The sequence below is a fragment of the Furipterus horrens genome, unplaced genomic scaffold (assembly GCF_987537825.1).
Source record: "Furipterus horrens unplaced genomic scaffold, mFurHor1.1.pri manual_scaffold_1, whole genome shotgun sequence".
Lineage (NCBI taxonomy): Eukaryota > Metazoa > Chordata > Mammalia > Chiroptera > Furipteridae > Furipterus > Furipterus horrens.
In genome coordinates, this window is record NW_028327171.1 from 137,694,897 (window position 1) to 137,716,056 (window position 21,160).

A 21,160-nucleotide genomic window follows, 5' to 3' on the forward strand; every position below is an offset into this window, starting at 1 on the left:
AAGTCCACTTACTCAACATGTTTAGCGGTTGGTGCTGGCTGTCAGTTGGGACCTTAGGTCAGATTGTTTGTTTGAACACCTACATGTGGCCTCTTCATGAAGTTGTTTCTCACAGCTTCTAAGAGCATCCCAAGAGAAGCAGGGAGAAGTTTTATCTTCTTTCATAATATAGCATCAGAAATTACATAGTGTCACTCACATAATAGCATAGGCCCAACCAAATTCAAGAGTATGGAAAAGGCATTTCACTTCTCATTGTAACAAGAGCATGTAGAATATCGAATGTTGTGTCAGTCATATGGAGAATTATAATCTGCCATAGCTCTTTAAATGAATAAGGTGAATAATCAGTTGAACATAAAAATCTAGAGTTTAGAAATGAAGTCTGGTCTGGGTATATACATGTAAGAATCTTTAACATTTAAGTGAGATGAGACTACCAAATCAAGAAGAGAAATGCACCAAAGACAGATCATGGGTTCACTCCAATATTGATGTTAAAAAAAAAAAAAGAGAGAGAGAGAAAGAGAGAAAGAAGGAAAGAAAGGAAGGAAAGAAGGAAGGAAGGAAGGAAGGAAGGAAGGAAGGAAGGAAGGAAGGAAGGAAGGAAGGAAGGAAGAGAGAGAAAAGAAAACAGAAAGAAACTAAAAAATAAAAAAGAGAGTGAGTTGCGATGACTACTGAAATAGAGTAATTACGGAAATTCTTTTATTTTTTCCTTTTTTAAAAAATATTGTTTCTTTGAAATCCATCCACTCAAGATCTTCCCTAGTAATACAAACTGAGTTTTGTTGTTGTTGTTTTGTTTTTCCAGATATCCAGCATATACTATTTGGTCTGGGAAAAATAACTTGTCTAAATATGTCAAGATAATCTCTTCCCTTTGGCTATTGACTGATCTAAGGTTGTGCATGTAATCCATTTGAGGTTTAGAAAGTGGAATTAACACCAAAACCTTTCCCTTTCCAAATAAAATGATATAGCTTAGCAAGGAAAATGTGTTTTGTCTAACACCCACCCTCCTTCTTTAAGTGTGGACATAGTCCCTGATGATATATCAAGCATGCTGTATCAATGCAGCCATAACTCAAGCATAAGACAAAATATAACTTAGGAAAGAGAAATGGTAGTTGAAAAAGGGAGAAAGAGAAGCTCCTAGGATTAATACACATTAAGTAAATGTTATGTTCTTTGAATCCAACAGCATTGCTAACCAATGTAACTTTTTGATCTTTATATTACAATATTAGTTTTAGTTTAAAGGGTGTCAAATTTGCTGGCATCCTTTCTCTTTCCTATACTAAACTTTTTTGTTAACTTCTTCAATGTTCTAATGTTATGACTTGATGTTATAGCATTTGTCTAGAAAGTCAAGCAAGGGCTAATATTAGAAAAACTACATGCAACATATAACACATAGGAAAGGTTGCAGATTTTCATAAGAGTTGACTTATGTTTCACATAGGTTGCTGTTATTATCTACCACTGTTCTTTACACTGGTTTATCTAATACACATTTGGGTGACTGCTAAAGCTTTATTTTTTTCCACTCCAAAAGGCACAGGAGTTCAATTTAATCATAAACTATCTACACACACACACACACACACACACACACACACAAGAGAAAAACAAACAAACAAACAAAACCTCTAAGTCAATTCATACCAGTGATGCATGAGACACAGTGACACAGTTGTGGGGAGTAATATGAGGTTATGAGGTTCTGTAATAGGACTACTTCTATATGACCAATGGTTATTGGTCAGCAATGCACTCTTTATCAGATCAATGTACTAAACTCTGGAGACAGAGAAATAAACCAAATATACATGGTTCTTCTCTTGCAAAGTTATAGTAAAGAACAGTGACATTATCCAGTTTAGTGAAAGATAGAGCTACTAAACAAATAAATATAAATATATAAGCATATATTAATACATAGAATTTATAAAAATGAAAGCACTTGCTGTTTTGCTGTCCTATAACAGAACAATCTAACTTACTTGTAAAGCCAAAGAAGGATAAATAACATTTAGCAAGGTAAAAGTTAGAAAGAGGACATTCAAGGTAATAGGATAAGACTGTTTGAAGGCTGGGGGTAGAAGAGTATAGAAAATATTTTAAAATATTTGAAAAACTAAGAAATCCAAAAGAGACTGTAGTAAGAAATCGAGACTGAATATTTACATAAGGATTGAATAAGAAAGATCACAACCAAAATTCTGGACTTCATACAAAAGTCAATGGGAATTCCCTGAAACGTTTTAAGTATCAATAGATTTGTATTAAAAGAAAAAAGTCTGTCTAGTCTTTTGTGAGGTTACGAGACTACTAGCAGTGGTTATATGCAAGGGAAGAACAGATTTAATTAAGACTGAGGCTGTAAAGATGGAGTGTGACAGATTGATAATAATTAGAAGAAAAATCAGCAAAACTTTTTGTCAGATTAAATTCATTTCAGCTTTTGATATGTATAGTTTTTTTGCCTATAAAACATCCAAGTGGAAATATCAAGAAGATAGCTGTTTTTATCCAGAACTTGAGGGAAAAAAAAAAAAAAGCGTATGATGAACATGTTGAACATAAATGGAAATTGAAGCTTTACAAACAGTAAAAAATAAGGCTATCAAATGATTATTTCATTCACTCAGCAAGTAATTCAATAGCTATTATATAAACAGTTCTAGGGCAGAAATTTAAATTGAGAATCTAAGAACATCCTGTTATACTCATTTAGATTTACACATACATTAAAAAACTGCATAACAAATGTAGCCCTATCAATTACTAAGTTAGACACGACAAAGTGAAAATAAACTTTTTCTGCTGCTTAGTAAGATATTTTTCAGTTTTGTTTCAGACAGTATAATTAAAAATAAATATTAATGTGGAAGTGTGGAAGTCTGGATATTTTTAAGTGAAACAAGATAGTTCACTTAATACTCAAAAGATGGAAGCAAATTTTAAACTTACCCTTTCTCTGGGTGCACAGCTATAGATCTTGGTTGATCCAGGCCTTGGGAAATAATTACATAACGGAAAGAGCCATTGAGTCTTGCAACTTCAATTAAGTTGAAACCATGATCTGTCCAATATATGTTACCTAGGAGAAATACAGATGTGTTTATGATATAGTTGTGAGAAAGGAAACTGTTTATTAGTTATGGCTAATTATTAACCTTCTGAACATCATGTAACTTCCAAGAAATAATTTACTTTCTATATTTTTTTTATAAATTTATTTGTTTATTTATTTTATTTTTAGAGAGAGGGGAAAGGAGAAGGAGAGGGAGAGAAACATCACTGTGTGGTTGCCTCTCACTCACACCCCCAACTGGGGACCTGATGTGCAACCTAGTAATGTGCCCTGACTGGGAATCGAACCAGCGGCACTTGGATTTCAGGCCGACGCTCAATCCACTGAGCCACAACAGCCAGGGCTTACTTTCTATATTTTTAAAGTGTACATTTCCTAAGCAGAAAGCTGTAAACAAACATGCAAATACTTCCTAAATCTCACACATCTGTAGTTGAAACTGTATAACAATACATTTATATGTTAAAAATAAGTTGAAATTTTTCTCACCTGGAGAAGGAATCTATTTTAACTTTCTACAGACTTCAGGCAAAAGAGAACTAACACTTGTGTTTATCTGCTTCATGGAGGTCTCAGGAGAATGGGTGAAGTTAACACATAATCTGCGTCTACATAAGAACACTAATTTAAAGGCTCTAAAGTATTTGCAAGAATGAAGCAGAAAGCAAGAGCTTATTTACCCATTTGGCTAGAAATACACACAAACACATCAATCAGAATGTTTATGAAGCAGACAGAGCCCTTAAAAATAGGTGTGAAACAAAATCAGAAAAAGTCAAAATTATACCAGCAATCCAGTCAACAGCTATCCCCTCCACTCTTCCCAAGCCATTGGTAATGACATCTTCTTTCCAAGTTTGATCTCTTTTAGCTCGGCTAATTTTATTGAAGCCTACGTCTGTCCAGTAGATGGTATCATTTTCTATAGATAAGACAGAAAGGAAAACAAAAGTATCAATATACATAGTAGAATCACATTGCATCAGTATTTGGGGATTAATACCCTGGGTGTGCTAATATATAAGTAATCTTCAGGATAATTTACTAATACAAATAGTAGGAAAGATATTAAAATAATATAAAAGAACCTAGTTAAATATGTTTTTAAAATATTTTTAAATATATATGGAAATTACCTATTCCATCCTTTATTATTTTTTTCTTAATTTTCTGACTTATTTAACTCAGTAAATACTTATCTCCCATGATTTTACAATCTTGATATCAAACCATGTTGTTCTGGACAACAAATTTTTCTTTACACTATGTCCAAGTCCTCCAAATATAAAAAAGAATACTATTGGAGATAATCAACTCAACAAAGTCTCAAAGCAGAGAGACTGCAGAAAAAAACAAGGGCATTTCAGCTATATCAAGGATATTTTAAGTATAAGGTCACTCAAAACGTATGCCTTAAAAATGCCTTATCATCTAATTATTCCTTCTGAGATACTAGTTTAGCAAATGTCACCTACAAACCCATTAGATTATTTTTCAAGCTCTCATTCTACAAATTGTCTTTAAAATATTTGAAGAATGGCTTTACATTATCATAGAATTTTTAAATAACATTGTTTTTTGAATATTTGAATGAAAATGCATCTAAAGATTATAAATGAAATATATGTGCATCCAAATGCATAAAGAGTAGCAATTATAGATCAATGATTTTAAATACAGCCATCAGAAAGGCACTGGGGACAAATTATTAAATAATAAATAAGTTTTTGTGTTGTGGCCTGCATGGACATTTAAAGAGCAAATTCTTTAAGACAAATATAATTTCCCTCTGGCACAGTGACAGACTATGGAAATAAATAAACATCAATTAATATAATAAACCTTTTTTCAATAACTGTTGGGATTCTGTTTCAAATAAATTATAGTTAATTTTTTAACCTATTTTGAGATGATTCCAAATATCCCCTATCCTCCACAATGGTTAAGTCAGATACACAATTGTTTGAAGGAAAACAAAGATATAATTTTCAAACATAAATCTGGAAAACAAGTACTTGTTTGATTTTTCCTATTTTATAAAAGTATAAGTTAATGTTTTCATTATTGGAAGATGGAGTCAACAATAATAAGCATTATTTTTGCATAAATATCCAGCATTATAAACCAAGTCCAATTATCTTCTGCAAATATTAGACCCATATATCCACAACCTACTTTTTATCTCCGCTTGTATGTATAAAAGTCAATCTTGATATACAAAAGGTACATTTTGGATTTCTATCTGAAACAACCTTCTCCTGTAGTCTTCTAATGGTAGAGTCCCCTGCTATGGTGGTACAATGGATGACAGCTCCATCCTTTGTTTCATGGGCTAAAAACCTTATATCGTTCTTACTTTTTCTCGCACTTCACATCTAATCCATAACCAAATACTCTCATTTTCAATCTATCACCAAGTATTTTGACTCTTTTTATTGTTAATTCGAGTTATATCCATCATCCAATCACCTCTCACACTCTCTACTGTTTATAATGTAAAGCAAATCCTGAACTACTGCAATAGCCTCCTAGTTTGTGACCCAGCTTCCACTTCTGTCTTAGCACACCCTTACCCCATGATTCTGTTCCCCACTTAGATGCCATTGCTACCCTTTTACAAAATAAATAGGAACATTTATTTTTCCCTCCACTCAAACTCTCTAATATTATCTCTCTCACCAAAAGGTGAAATTAGAGTTTATTCCTATGACATCCATGATCTACCCACATCCTTCAACCCTCTTTCACCTGGTGTCCTTCCACTCTCTCCCTAACTTACCTATCTCTAATAACAGATGTTCCTCTTCTTAAAACAAACTAAGTGCTGTCCAGTCTAACATCCTTTACATTATTTTTCTTTGTGTCTGGAATGCCCTCCCCACTCAGATATCTATACAACTTAAATATTCTCCTTCTCACTGAAACTTTTCCTGATTATTCCATAAAATTATTCCCTTGACATACTCAATTCTCTTTATCAAATCTATTTTTCCACTTATGGCATTTATAATTGCAAACACATTACATATTTATTGTGTGTGTGTGTGTGTGTGTGCACGCATGTGTTTAGGGTCTGTCTTGTCTCACAGGAATATAATCTCTTGAGGACTAGAACTTTGTTTGTTTACTGCTTTATCCTTGGTACCTAGAATGGAGCATCACACATAGTAAGCTCTAAGTAAACATCCGTTGAATAAGTGAACAAATGTGATGTGCTATATAAAGACTGATTAGGTGCAGATACAAGGAAGACACATCTCTTACCATAAGAAACTTTCTAGGCTCATTGAACAACAGAGTGTATGCACATACAAAAATGACTAACATTTCAAAATAGTATAGCATAAGCAAAACATAAGTAGAGGAAAGTATTTTTGCAGGTGTTCTAAGAAGACATTTATAACAATATTTATGAAGACACTAAGTTTATATGTGATTCTTACATTTATATCACTTTCTAATAGCTTTGCCATCTCAGTGAAAAATTTTCCCATATGATTAAGGAGCATTCTTTTTCACATATACTACTGCATCTTGCACATACATTTATTTATATTGAGCTGATATTGCATCTTTTTATTTCTTTTCTGAAATAGACTGTGAAATATCTCATAAGTAGGAAGTACAGCTGACCCAACTTTGTCAACAGTCACATGCACAGCAGACACTTCTTGAACATTTACTTTGTAAATAGTAGATTCATTTGTAATGCTGAGTCTACCTCTAAATGGTATAGTCCATTAGATCATGGCCCAGAGAAACTGAGATGTTTTCTTGTATTCTTTCATTAGCAATAATTGAGAAATATGTAACAAATCATTCATGTGATAAAGCATTAAGCAGGACCAAGATAATTAAATAATTAAATCATTCATTCATATTCAAATATCTTTCTGTATTAGTTTTTTACACATATTGCACACCTACACACTTTAAATGGAGTAAGTTCATTAATATATAAAAATATGTTTTCTAATATCTGAAAATATCTTCAAGATAAACATAGGTCAAGAGTATTTTAATTAGTAAACTAGGCTGAAAGGGAGTAAAATTTTACAACAAACCCTAAAGATTTTAAAAAATGAAAATACATATAAAGATAAAGAAAGGGAGAAAGATGCTCATGACTCTGTCCTAACACTTACTCCAAAATATATCTTTTAACTTTAGTTGTCCCAATTTAATGATACTTATAAGAACACTTAGTACATGCTAAGCATTGTTACAGGCATAGGAGTATGATATTGAGATGACATATAGTCCTGTAAACATGAAGTTGACTTCTGGAGTTGAATTAAGAATAAACTATCTTAAGATATGATAATCAGCAATATATTATATAATTACAAGATTAGAAAATATAATTTGTAATTTAAAGTAATAATAATTATAATTAGCTCTCCACAGATACAAGACTATAGAATAATTGGTTACCATTTTCAAAGACAATGGTACAGATATCAGTGACCAGCTATTGTGCATTATAATAACAGTCAGAGTTAAAAGAAAAGCCATGTGTTGTCATGTTTGTTTGTAAAATAAGGGAGGGGACATTGAACACTGAGAGAAGTTAAACTTGTTAAGTTGAGCAGAAGAGATAATCATCTACAGAGGCTAGATTATGCAGATTCTGTCTCAAAATTTAAAAAAAAAACAGAAATATAGTTCTTAAAACACTTTTACTTTGGTATCTATTTTCTTAGGATTCACTAACCAATAACTATTGATCACCTGCTATGAGTACTCTAAACTCTCTGTGTTACCTTGGGTTGCTGTGTCCTTGAAAATTCAAAATCATGTTTCCTGGCTTAAATTTACATGCTGTTTTAGAAAACACCATACAACCATGAAAAACAAGCAGAAAAAATATACTGTATTAGTTTACTATGCTTCTACTAAGCCATAGTTTTAACATTTATCCTATTTAATGCTAGCTTATTAATTTTTTTCAGGGGTTCTAACTGTTGCCATTTTAAAAAATCATATATTATCCAACAAATAAATATATAGAAAACCCAATTATTAAATATGTGGGTATCACAAAAAGGATTCACTGGATAACATTAGTTACCTCAAACAATTTTCTCGCAATAAAGAATCTACTATATAATCTTTCTACAACTATTGTTATATTCCACCACCCCCTTCATATCTAGCTGGTTCAACCATGAAGACCTTCTAGTACAAATAAAGTCCTTTCTAGTATAGATGCCTGTAACTTGAGTACAGGCAAAAATTCTAAAGATTCTATTTTCAGGAACTGTTGAAATAGGCTAATCTACCCTGCTTGATAGTGTTTACCTTGGCAGATAAGGAACAAATGACTGACTTTAACTAAGCTATGGTTTTTACAATGTGCTATTATTAAACAGTAAAAGTAAGCTTATTATTTCAGCTTCATCCCCAATAACTGGCATATTTTTCTTTCTCCACCCATTCTGAGTAAGTTTGTGAGGTAAAAATCCCAAGACACTATTCTTTTAAATGGATCTTTTATAAGTACTGTAACATATTTCTGAAGATCTATATCTTAGAGCACTTATCACACAATTCCAGGCTTTAGTCCTTTGCTTTGTCTGGGATTCTGAAAGAAAAATAAAATAATAAAATCAACAGCAACTTTGGTAAAAGTAATTATATCCAACTTTAACTCTGATAATATCTAAAGACTGTAAACCTCCATAACTCCTGTTATTATTTTTGTTATGATTATTATGCAACTAGGGGCAAATGCTATGTGGCTAAGGTAAAAATTGTGAAAGTAAAATAAATTTGGAAATTATTGACTATCAGATTAAAAGGAGCTATAAAGAAAATAAAGGAGAGGGAAGAAAAGGCAGGAAGGGAGAAAGGGAGGGACGGAGGGAGGGAAGGAAGAATCATACTTTTATTTTATCATGGTATAGCCGTACCCATCTGCTAACATAATTTAGCATGGGATATAAGGGATATTAGAAGAGTAAGGTAAAATAAAGAATATGTACAAATATGTATTTTAATTTTATAACTAGTACTTGAAGGAGAAGGTTTTTCTTATCTTTCATCAGTATATTTCAGGCAATTTAAAAAATATTTAATCACATTAAGCCCAAATGTGGATACTATCTGAATCTAGCTTCTAGTGTGAAAAAGACTAGTGGATAGCAAAATAATAATAATAATAATAATAATAATCAGCATGATCGCACAGGCAATAAAAATTAGAAGTTACCCCCACAATTTATTAGACAGAAATCTTACTATAAATTTTCATTTACTTTTAAAATTTTTTATGGTATGAACAAATCCTTGTGGAAGGATTTTACTTTGGTCATCAAATCTGGTAATGAGGATAAATTTTAATACTTAGTTCATAAGATAACAATTCAGTCAATGAAGACATGGAAGCTCAGAATTTTGTTGACATTTAGGAGACTTACTTTGCGCAGTTTTATAAACTAAGAAAAGCATGTAAATTTTATAGAACAGAGAAATCTTTAGTAATAAGTAGCAGTAAAACTTCGATGGAGTTTATACATAACTTGTTAAGAAAGTCCAGCATAGGAAGAGACCCAAGATGGTGGAGGAGTAAGTGGAAGCTACACTAAGCTCCTCCCAGGACCAATCTGGAATTACAACTTAATTGTGAAGAAATCATCTGGAATAACCAACTGAACACTAGCTGGAGAGAAGCCTTACAACCACAGACAGAAAAGGCCGCTTCATCACAACATGACCGGCAGGAAATGCAGAGATGCAAAGGGACTGGCTGGGCTCCCACAGGTCACAGCTGAACGGACTGAGAAACAGCTCAGCAGCCGGTAGTTCCCCCTGAGAAGGGCAGGGTCTAAACCCCCAGCTGGGTTTCCCAGCCTACAGCAACAGAGCAGAAAGTAAGAGAGCATCCAGCTTTAAAAAATGAAAAGCAGCAGGGTTATTTTTTGTTTTTTTGCTGGCCTAAAAGAAACAGCTGGAGACAAAGAGTTCTTAAAGGAATCACATCCAAAAATATATTGATGCCCACTTACCCTGGGCTCAAGCAGAGAGAGGGCAGAGAGGACTAAGAGATACTTAAGGAGAGTTTTGGGCAGTGGCTTTGAGGAGTGAACTGAGGGAACAGCCGACTGGGTCCCAGTGCTGACTCATTCCCCACACTGCAGGCAGATCACTCCCCTCCAAGTGGCATCAGCCTGAGGGGAAGCAATAGCCCCACCCACAGGAATTAATCTGCCCCACCCTCAGTGCTTAAACCTGATTGAATAGATTAAAAACTAAAATAAACAGACAAAGACAGTAGATCTCTGGTAGTCTCCAACTAGCTGCCTAGGCCCAGACTGGGACACAATCTGACACCCCCAGTGGGAGATCCAGAAAGTGGAGATCAATCTAAGAAGCAGCAACAAACGAGAAGAGTCAAAAAAATGGGGAGACAGAGAAACAACCCCCCATCAAAAGAAAATGATGAATTCCCTGAAAGAGTGCTAAATGAAATAGAGGAAAGCAAACTATCAGACATGGAATTAGAATATGGATTATAAGGAAGCTAAATGATCTCAGTGAGCTTAAGAAACCTACAAAGACCCAAGGGAAACTACAAGTAACTTACTGAGAATTATACCAGCATTAAAAAGGACATAGAAGCTATCGATAAGAGCCAGGAGGAAATGAAGAATACAATTTCTGAATTGAAGAACACAGTAGAAGGAATTAAAAGCAGGCTAGAGGAAGCAGAAGACTGGATCAGCAAGCTGGAGCACAATGTAGACAAAAACTCCCAGACAGTGCAACAAAATGAAAAAAGACTGAAAAAGAATGAAGAAGTTTTAAGAGAGCTGCAGGATGACATGAAATGTAATAATATCCATATCATAGAAATATCAGAAGGAGAAGAAGAGGAGCAAGGTATAGAAAACCAGTTTGAAAAACTAATGACAGATAACTTCCCTAACTTAATGAGAGAAAAAGTCATGCAAGTCCAGGGAGCATGGAGGGTCCCAATGAAGATGAACCCAAACAGGCCCACTACAAGGCACATCATAATTAAAATGGCAAAACTCAAAAATAAAGAGAGAATCCTAAAAGCAGCAAGAGAGAAACAACTAATAACATACAAGAGAGCTCCAATAAGGCTATCATCAGATTTCTCAGCAGAAACACTACAAGTCAGAAGGGAATGGCAAAAAATATTCCAAGCAATGAAGAACAAAGGCCTACAACCAAGAATACTCTACACAGCAAGGCTCTCTTTCAAAATGGAAGGTGAAATAAAGAATTTCCCAGACAAAAGAAGGCTAAAAGAATACATCTCCACCAAACCGGCAATGCAAGAGATGCTAAAGAGTCTGCTTTAAGAAGTTGAAGAAACAGAGAGAGACACAGAGAAACACAAGTACAAAGGGGAAAAATGACAATGAGTAAGTACCTATCAATAATAACCTTAAATGTGAATGGATTAAATGTACCAATCAAAATACACAGGGAAACTGAATGGATTAGAAAGCATGGCCCACATATATGCTGTCTACAAGATACGCACCTTAAAACAAAAGATCTACACAGACAGAAAATGAAGTGATGGAAAAAATTATTTCAAACAAATGGACATGAAAAAAATCTGATGTAGCAATACACATGTCAGAAAAAACAGATTTCACATCAAATACCATAAAAAAAGAAAAGAAGGACATTTTATAATAATTAAGGGTAAAATCCATCAAAATGATATAACCCTTGTAAACATATATGCACCCAACATAGGAGCACCGAAATATATAAGGAAAATCATGGAGGATGCAAAGAAGGACATTGACAGCAACACACTCATAGTAGGGGACTTTAATACCCCATTGTCAACAATGGACAGATCTTTGAAGCAAACATCAAGGCTATTGAGGCACTGAACAACACTCTAGATCAAATGGACTTAATAGGCACATAAAGAACTTTTCACTCCAAGGAAGCAAAATATACAGTCTTTTCAAGTGCACATGGAACATTCTCAAAGCTAGACTGTTAAAGGGTATTTCTTAGTGAGGAATGTTAAAGGGTATTTCTTAGATGTCTAGCCAGTAGGATAATCAGCTGAACTTGGGTCCTGGGAACCAGACCCCCGCGGTTGTATGCTTAAACCAAGCAGAACAAGGAACTTGACCTAACTGTTCCTCCTTTGAGCAGTGACCTATTCCTTTGAGCAATGATAGGGAATAGCAGTAACCGATTCCTTTGAGCAATGACCTGGGGAATAGTGGGAAATTTTTTTTGCTTACGCAAGCTGTATTTCTGTCCAAGTTTTTGCACCTGCAGGAACATAAATGCACCTGAAATGCTTTATAAACCCCCCAATCCCTAAGGTCAGGGCTGTCCACCTAAGTCTGGCTTGTGGACAGGTGGGCAGTCGCTGGCCAGCTAATAAAGGCTCTTTAAATTCTAATTTGATTGTTTCCGACCATATGGTTCTCGCACTTACTCCATAATATAGACCACAAGATAGGACACAAAATAAGCCTCAACAAATTCAAAAAATGTTAATTATATCAAGCATCTTCTCATATCACAATGGTTTAAAACTGGAAATCAATCTCACGGAAAAACTCAAAAACATTCCAACTCATAGAGAATAAATAACATGCTATTAAATAATAAATGTGTTAATAATGACATCAAAGAAGAAATTTAAAAGTTTCTGGAAACAAATGATAATGAACCCCCAACAACCCAAAACCTATGGGTTACAGTAAAAGCTGTCTTGAGAGGAAAGTTCATAGCAATACAAGCCTACCAAAAAAAAAAAAAAAAAAGGGATAGAAGAATCTCAAATAAAAAATCTAACCATACAGCTACAAGAACTAGAGGAACAACAACAAAAAAAGCCCAGAGCGAGTAGAAGGAAGGAAATCACCAAGATCAGAGCAGAATTAAATGACATAGAGACTAAACAAACAATTCAAAAGATCAATTAAACCAGGAGTTGGTTCTTTGAAAAAATAAACAAAATGGACAAGCCGTTAGCCGGGCTCATCAAGAAAAAGAGAGAGAAGTCCCAAATAAACAAAAGAACTGAAATCACAGCCAATACTACAGAAATACAAAGCATCGTAAAACATTACTACAAACAACTGTATCACAAAAAAATTTGACAACCTAGATGATACGGACAAATTTCTGAAAACATATAATCTTCCAAAACTGAATCAAGAAGAAGCAGAAAGCCTGAACAGAGTGACAACAATGAATGAAATTGAAGCAGTAATCAAAAAACTACTGTCACACAAAAGCCCTGCACTGGATAGCTTCCCAGGTTAATTTTATAAAATATTTAGGGAAGAACTATCTCCTATCCTTCTCAAACTATTCCAAAAAATCCAAGAAGAGGGAAGACTCCTAAACTCTTTCTATGAGGCCAGTATTACCCTAATTCCAATACCAGGTCGAGACACAACAAAGAAAGAAAACTACAGGCCATTATTGCTAATGAATATAGATGCTAAAATTCTCAGCAACATATAGGCAAATTGGATCCAGCAACGCATTAAAAAGATCATATACCACGATCAAGTGAGATTTTTCCCAGGGATGCAAGGATGCTTTAATATTCACAAATCAATAAATGTAGCACATCACATAAATAAAATGAAAGAAAAAATCATATGAGTATATCAATAGATGCGGAAAAAGCATTTGATAAATTACAACACCCATTTATGATGAAAACACTTGGCAAAATATGAATAGAGGGAGCATACATCAATATAAAAAAGACCATATATGAGAAATCTGAAGCAAACTTCATATTCAATGGGCAAAAACTGAAAGCATTACCCCTAGGATCAGAAACAAGACAAGAATGTCCACTCTCTCCACTCCTATTCATCATAATGTTGGAAGTCATAGCCACAACAATCAGACAAGAGAAAGAAATAAAAGGCATCCAAATTAAAAAAGAAGTAAAATTGTCATTATTTGCAGATGACATAATAGTGTACATAAAAACCCTATAGACTCTACAAAAAACTACTCGATATAATACATGAATTTGGCAAAATAGCAGGGTACAAAGTCAATATTCAGAAATCGCAGGCATTTCTGTACACCAACAATAAAATATCAGAAATACAAACTAGAAAAAACTCCCATTTACTATAGCTACATGAAAAATAAAGTACGTAGGAATAAATTTAACTAAGGAGATAAAAGACCTGTACTCAGAAAAATAAATAACAATGAAGAAAAAAATTAAGAAAGATACAAATAAATGGAAGCATATACCATGCTCATGGATGGGAAGAATCAACATCATTAAAATGTCCATACTACCCAAAGCAATTTATAGATTCAGTGAAATCCCTATTAAAATACCAATGACATATTTCACAGACCTAGAACAAATACTTCAGAAATTTATATGAAACCAAAAAAGACCCCTGAGACAACAGCAATCTTGAGGAAGGAGAACACAGTAGAAGGAATCACAATACCTGATATCAAACTATACTACAAAGCCATTGTAATCAAAACAGCCTGGTACTGGCATAAGAACAGACATATAGATCAATGGAAGAAAATAGAGAGCCCAGAAGTAAACCCAGGTCTATATGGTCAACTCATATTTGATAAAGGGGGGAAGAACATGAAATGGAATGAAAAGAGTCTCTTCAACAAATGTGCTGGGAGAACTGGACAGGGACATGCAAAAAAAATGAAACTAGACCACTTACTTACATCATACACTAGACTAATAAACTCAAAACAAATCAAAGACTTAAATGTAAGCCATGATACCATGAAAGTCTTAGAGGAAAACATAGGTAGGAAAATTTCAGATATCCCATGTAGCAATATTTTCTCTGATATATCTCATAAGTCAAGAGAAATAAAGGAAAGAATAAACAAATGGGACTAAATGAAACTAAAACGTTTCTGCTCAGAAAAAGAAAAGATCAGCAAGATGAAAAAGGAACCAATCATATGGGAAAATACATTTGCCAATGATACATCAGATAAAGGATTGATCTACAAAATACATAAAGAACTTACATGATTCAACAACAAGAAGACAGACAACCCAAGTAAAAAATGGGCAAAGGACCTGAACAAACACTCTTCCAAGGGTATACAGAGGGTCCATAAGCATATGAAAGAATGCTCAACATCACTAGCCATCAGAGAGATGCAAATAATAGCCACAGTGAGATACCACTTCACACCAGTCAGAATGACCATCATCAACAAATCAACAAATAACAAGTGCTGGAGAGGGTGTGGAGAAATGGGAACCCTAGTGCACTGTTGGTGGGAATGCAGACTGGTGCAGCCACTATGGAAAACAGTATGGAATTTCCTCAAAAAACTAAAAATGGAACTGCCTTTTGATCCAGCAATTCCAGTGCTAGGTTTATACCTGAAGAATCCTGAAACACCAGTTCAAAAGATCATATGCACCCCTGTGTTCATGGCAGTGCTATTTACAATAGCCAAGTCCTGGAAACAGACTAAGTGCCCATCTGTAGAAGAGTGGATTAAAAAGCTTGGTACATTTACACAATGGAGCACTACGCAGCAGAAGGAAAGATGGAACTCTTACCATTTACAACAACTTGGATAGAACTAGAGAGAATTATGCTTAGTGAAATAAGCCAGGCAATGAAAGACAAGTACCATATGATATCATCTAATACAGGTAAGTAATGAACAAGACAAAGAAATGAGCAAAATAGAACCAGAGGCATGTAAACAAGAAGCAGACTGACATTGACAAGGGGCGATGAGGGAGGGAGAGAAGGGTGTTAATAAGGGAAAGGGTCTAGTTAAGGAACGTATATAAATGACCCATGGACATGGACAACAAATTGGATATTGACTGGGAGAAGGGGTGGATGGGGTTGGGAGAAGCAATGGGGAAAAAAGTGGGACAACTCTAAAAGAAAAACAATTCTTAAAAAAAAGTCCAGCATAAGGAATTACTTCAGGACAACTCCAAATTATGAGTCCTAAAATTTACAAATTTTGATAGCTTAACTTATCTATGAAATATTTTTGTTTTCATACTGTTGGACCCATACTTGAAAAAGAAAGACAATTATGTTCAGTTTTAAAAGTATATGTTAACTTATGGGAAATTCTATATAAAGTGTGCTATGATTTCTTGATAAACTTCAAGCCTAGGTTCTAGAGGATGCTTTATTTAATGGCTATTCAACTACTGTGAACTAGTGTACTTTTTATTAATTTTTTGAGAAAGCTGCTAAGATTTTATTCTTGTGTTTTTATCTTTTGTTGTTATATACAAATAAGTTCTGGCTGTATGTTGTCTATGTAAACTCTTGGTACTGATGCTCATACAGAACCTAATTTTAACTTTGATTGTTGCAATTAGAAAGACTGATGCCCCTCCCCCTTCCTTCCTTCAAACCACCAACATTTACTTAGGCTTTAATTATTAAATACCACTTTGAGATGAGCTTGTTGCAGATACCTTTCTTCTTTTGAGGTCATAAATATAAGCATCTTCCATGGTTTTTATTGTCATTCATCAGCTGTGACCTTAACATGTTTCTACATTTACAAAGTCTGCCTTAAGGACATGTAATTTGTTAGTTCCTCTAGCTTAGCTAAAATAATGGTTTCCAAACTGATTTTTATTCTAAAACTTTGACAGATGTGACAGTTACTTCTAATCCAAACCCCATATTTTGCTCTTTCAAAAATCACCTTTCCTAATTTGGGAAAAAAAGAGACTCTCATATTACTCCTACATTTACCAATCAACATGTATCTCAATGCAATATTTTATTCCCATGTTGTGTCATTTTAACGCAGAAATGAAATTTAGTCTTTTCCCCAAATCTACTTCTTACTTCCTTGCTCAAATCCACAGGCAGAACTATTCATACAAACATGAAATACAAACCATATACAAACATGAAATACCAACAATGCCATAGAATTTATGGAAGCATGAGATAGGGAGATTTATTGTAATAACATCAAATCTTCAAACTAACACTTAGATATCCTTATTCTAAACAGTAATTTGGCCATGGTCACAATGGGTAATTTTTCAAATGGTAGCTTTAATTGTGTTTCAGCCTCACACCTTGCCCCAGCTCCTAGCATCTCTCAATATTTGTCCTTTCATCTCAATGTATCATTCCTTCTCTTTTCTCATTACTCCAAAAAGAAACCACCTCCAACCACTGACCTCAGCAACAGATCTATTTTTACACAGTTGAAGTTCAGTAATTCTCAAATGGATGCCAATTAGAATTGCATGGTAAATTTAAAAAATAATAAAAAGTAAAAAAATAAAATAAAAACAGCCCTAATTGAAGTGGCTTAGTTGGTTGGGCATGGTCCCACAAACCAAAAGGTCGGGGATCCAAGTGTCGGTCATGGCACATGACTAGGTTGCAGGTTAGGTCCCCAATAGGGACGTGTACAAAAGGCAGCCAATCAATGTTTCTCTCTCACGTTGATGTTTCTTTCCCTATCTCTTCTCCTTCCTTTCTCTGCCCCTTCACCTCTCTCTAAAAAATAATAAATAAATAAATAGATAGAGAGATAGAAAAATGCCAAAGTGTGACCTCACCTCAGAGTTTTCAAATTGCTTAGTCTGGGGGTCATGTACAAGTTGAGAATTACTAGTTAACATATCAGCGGTACAGATAAGAGCAAAACTTGTTATTTAATAGGGTCCACAGCCCTGTGAAAATCTTTATTATAAAATGCTACTCCCATTCCTCCACATCCCACCCTCTCCCTCATTACAATCACATTGATATTAATGGCTCACTATTAAAGGATTTTCAAGGAGAGAAGAGCCTGACATAGTCTCCAGAATATCAGATTTGGGATTTTTTTTTCCTTCTACTTGGAAAAAGAGAGAATTTGAAAAATGTTCAGTTGACTCTGATATGCTTTTGATCCTGATATGCTTCTGATCCCACATCTTTTAAAAATCACTGCTCTGTAATCTATGCCAAAATCAAACCAAATCAATAGGCAGCTCACAAGAAGACTACTTTCCTTTGATGAATTTCCCTTCCAGTAAGCTGGCTTTTATTGAACTATAAGTGTATGCTATGCCACCGGTATGTATATATCACTTGATTTTTTAAAATATAGTTTAAACTATATAGACATTTTGAGCCCTCAAGTTGATTATATTTTTCTTTGCACTGGTTATTGGTTAAATTTTATTCTCTGCAATGTAATTAGTTAAATTTTAGTTAACTAAACTAGTTAAATTTTAGTTAATTAAATTAGTTAAATGGCCTATATTTGACTACTAACTTTTAATAAAAATACAGAATTTCCACACCCCCACTCTTATTAGGGATTTCTGGACCCAAGGGTAGGTAGGAGGACGATCATGTCCAGCTTGAAGCAGCTAGAGGAGCTTGAGACCTTTGACTATTGTCCTTTATAAGACTATAAAGGGTCTTAAAGCCCTGGCTGGTTTGGCTCAGTGGATTGAGCGTCGGCCTGCGAGCTAAGTGTCGCTGGTTCGATCTTCCAGTCAGGGCACATCAGAGAAGGAAAACTCTGACTCCAAAAAACCTCCGCTGCCTTGCGGCATACCTCTTCAGGGGAAAGGCTAAGGGAGTAAACCCCGACAGAAAATCCGGAGCCGGAGTCCCTAAGGCGGTTTGACGTTGTAGTCAACACCGGCAACTCCTGCGGCGCACCTGAAGCCAAGCTGTATTGACTCCGTCTTTCCCTTGGACCCTTCAGCTGCGAAGAGAGGGGGGGTCTGCTGCATGGGCAACAGCAGACCCTCCATATCACCCTGCCCAGGCTCTGTAGCTTCAGCTTCACTGGAGAGGACACTCCAGCGTCATCGCAAGATGTCGATTCAACACGGGAGGAGACAGATACCGTGTCACTCCCGAGTTGGACTGCACAGCCATTCTCGGTGGTGCAGATAGACTCTTAAGAAGCTACACCATCGTCTCTCGAGATGGACGGCTGCCGACGACGATGAAAGGGTCTTAAGTCTGAGGGGGGGGATTGTTATTTTTTATTGTTACAAAAATTAATTAATTAATTAAAAAAAAAGAATTTAGGAAAGGGTGAAGCCAAAGAAGTTGTATGTACGACCCATGGACATGAACGAAAGGGGGTGGGATTGTTGGGGGAACGGGGGTACTGGGTGGAGAAAAGCAAAGGGGAAAAAATTTGGAACTATTGTAACAACATAATAAAATATAGAAAAAATACAGAATTTTACAAAGTGAAGTTTAGCTTTAGACCCATATTATTTTTTCTCTAATTTTTCTCTTAGCTCTCATTGCTACCACCTAATTGTTCATCTCATTGCAATTCCTGCATTTTTTGAACCTACATAAAATAATTTTAGAACAATTACATATATATATATATATTTAACATGTCAAGTCACATGTCATAGACAAGTTGGGTATACATACACACTGTAGGAAATGGCAAGGAAAAAAAAATCTAAGGCAATGAAAGAAAATGTTTAAAGCAGGTTTTTTACTTCTTTTGTTTCTCATTCTTTAAGATTCCATTTTGGGTTTACATTTTATAATGTATTAAATCATAATATTTAAGATAGTAATAATATATTTTATAGTAAATAATTTATTAAAATAAATGAACACATGCATTTTAAGTAAAATCTTTTTAAGCTAGTAGGTTTTACAATAAAAAAGGAAAGGTTTAGTTCTACTGGTGCAGCTGCTACTTTCCAATCATGCCCCACTTGGGGCACACAGCAATGACAGTCTAGCTGAAATCTCTGAAGCAGCATATGAAAGCTATAGAATTGAGTGGGAAGCAAAGTCAGTCAAGGTCATCAGGGAAGGCTTCATTAAAGAACTCTGGCTGGCCCATGCAGAGTAGATAGAATTTGGATTAGAAAGTGTGTGCAGTATAGTTCATGGAAACCTAGTTCTGATAAAGAACTAATTTAATAAATATGGTCTTCCCCAAAACAGGAGGAAAGGTCAATGAGGTCATTTCTGGGAAAGTGATAAAGCAAAAACTATATTGACAACTAGTTCTAAATCCATCAGATGCCTGGTTCCAGGTATGAATTTAATTTTACCTTCTATTGTTTTCCAACTTTGAAAGCAATTCCTCAAATATTTTTGGAGGTTAATAAAGACCCATTGCTCAAAATTCCATAGTAAAAGGAATTCAATATTATAGTGTTAATTAATTATATTTGTTTCTTATTTTGAGAAAGAAAAATCAATATAAATGCTAATGGGCAATTTTCTTTCAGCAGAGAATCACTCAGAACTTCATCCTTTTGAGTAAATAAAATAAAATGTATAGACTTCAAAGGTTTTAGATACCTTAATCCCCTTAAGGTACGTTTTGAAACCTTGGATAATGTACATACTCTTTGAAATTATTCTTCTATCAAATAAGAATTTTATGCCTGTCTAGCTTTAACTTGCATTAAACGTACATTTTATAAAAGCAATTCCATTTTCAAGTTGTTTAAGCATTCACTTTTTTGAGGGGGGTCCTCAAAGAAATTGTACTGTGCTGTTTTTTGTATGCATTAGCTTAGTCTTCATCATCCTTATGTGCCTAATATTGATTTTTAGGTAAGTAACACAGAAGAAGAAAATGTGCTATCACACTCTCATCTTCCTCAGGTTAGAAGAGGACTGATACTAGTTCCAAGGCGGAATTATGTTTAATTTATTCTATTTTGAACTTCCAAAGCTAAGCTCTAAAACTGAGACAGCATGTTGATTAGTTCTGTCTTAAGGGAACATCTTCTTAGGCATTTCTTCAGGAAACTATCAACCTGTTGCAGAAAGCACTGCCATTGTACTTTGTTTTTAAATAGGAAAAAGACAGAAATAGTGTTTCTCAAGTGCCTGGTTTTTATGTTATACTTCAAATTAGTAAATCAGACGAAGATGGAGTAGAAACCTTAAAAATAGAGGCTTTTCTAGCAAACCTGTTCAGATTTTTGTTTCATCATCACCCTGGTGAAAAACAAACAAACAAACAAAAAACTTAAGAACATTACTTAAGAGAGGAAAGAAGTATAATAATTAAAGTCTTAAAACTGCGTTCTGATTTTCTGAGTTAAAAATCTCA

General features: G+C 34.5%; 1 protein-coding gene across 1 annotated transcript in view; it reads right to left on the reverse strand.

The window, feature by feature from the left end:
* Positions 1 to 21,160, reverse strand: part of LRP1B (LDL receptor related protein 1B) — a 1,919,366-nt gene that overhangs the window by 467,010 nt on the left and 1,431,196 nt on the right. Inside the window, exons 36-37 of the mRNA XM_090279551.1 lie at positions 3,888 to 4,022; positions 2,977 to 3,106 (exon numbers count right to left, since the gene is read on the reverse strand). Coding sequence (XP_090135677.1) covers positions 2,977 to 3,106; positions 3,888 to 4,022 — 265 coding nt within the window. The remainder of the gene's footprint in view (positions 1 to 2,976; positions 3,107 to 3,887; positions 4,023 to 21,160) is intronic.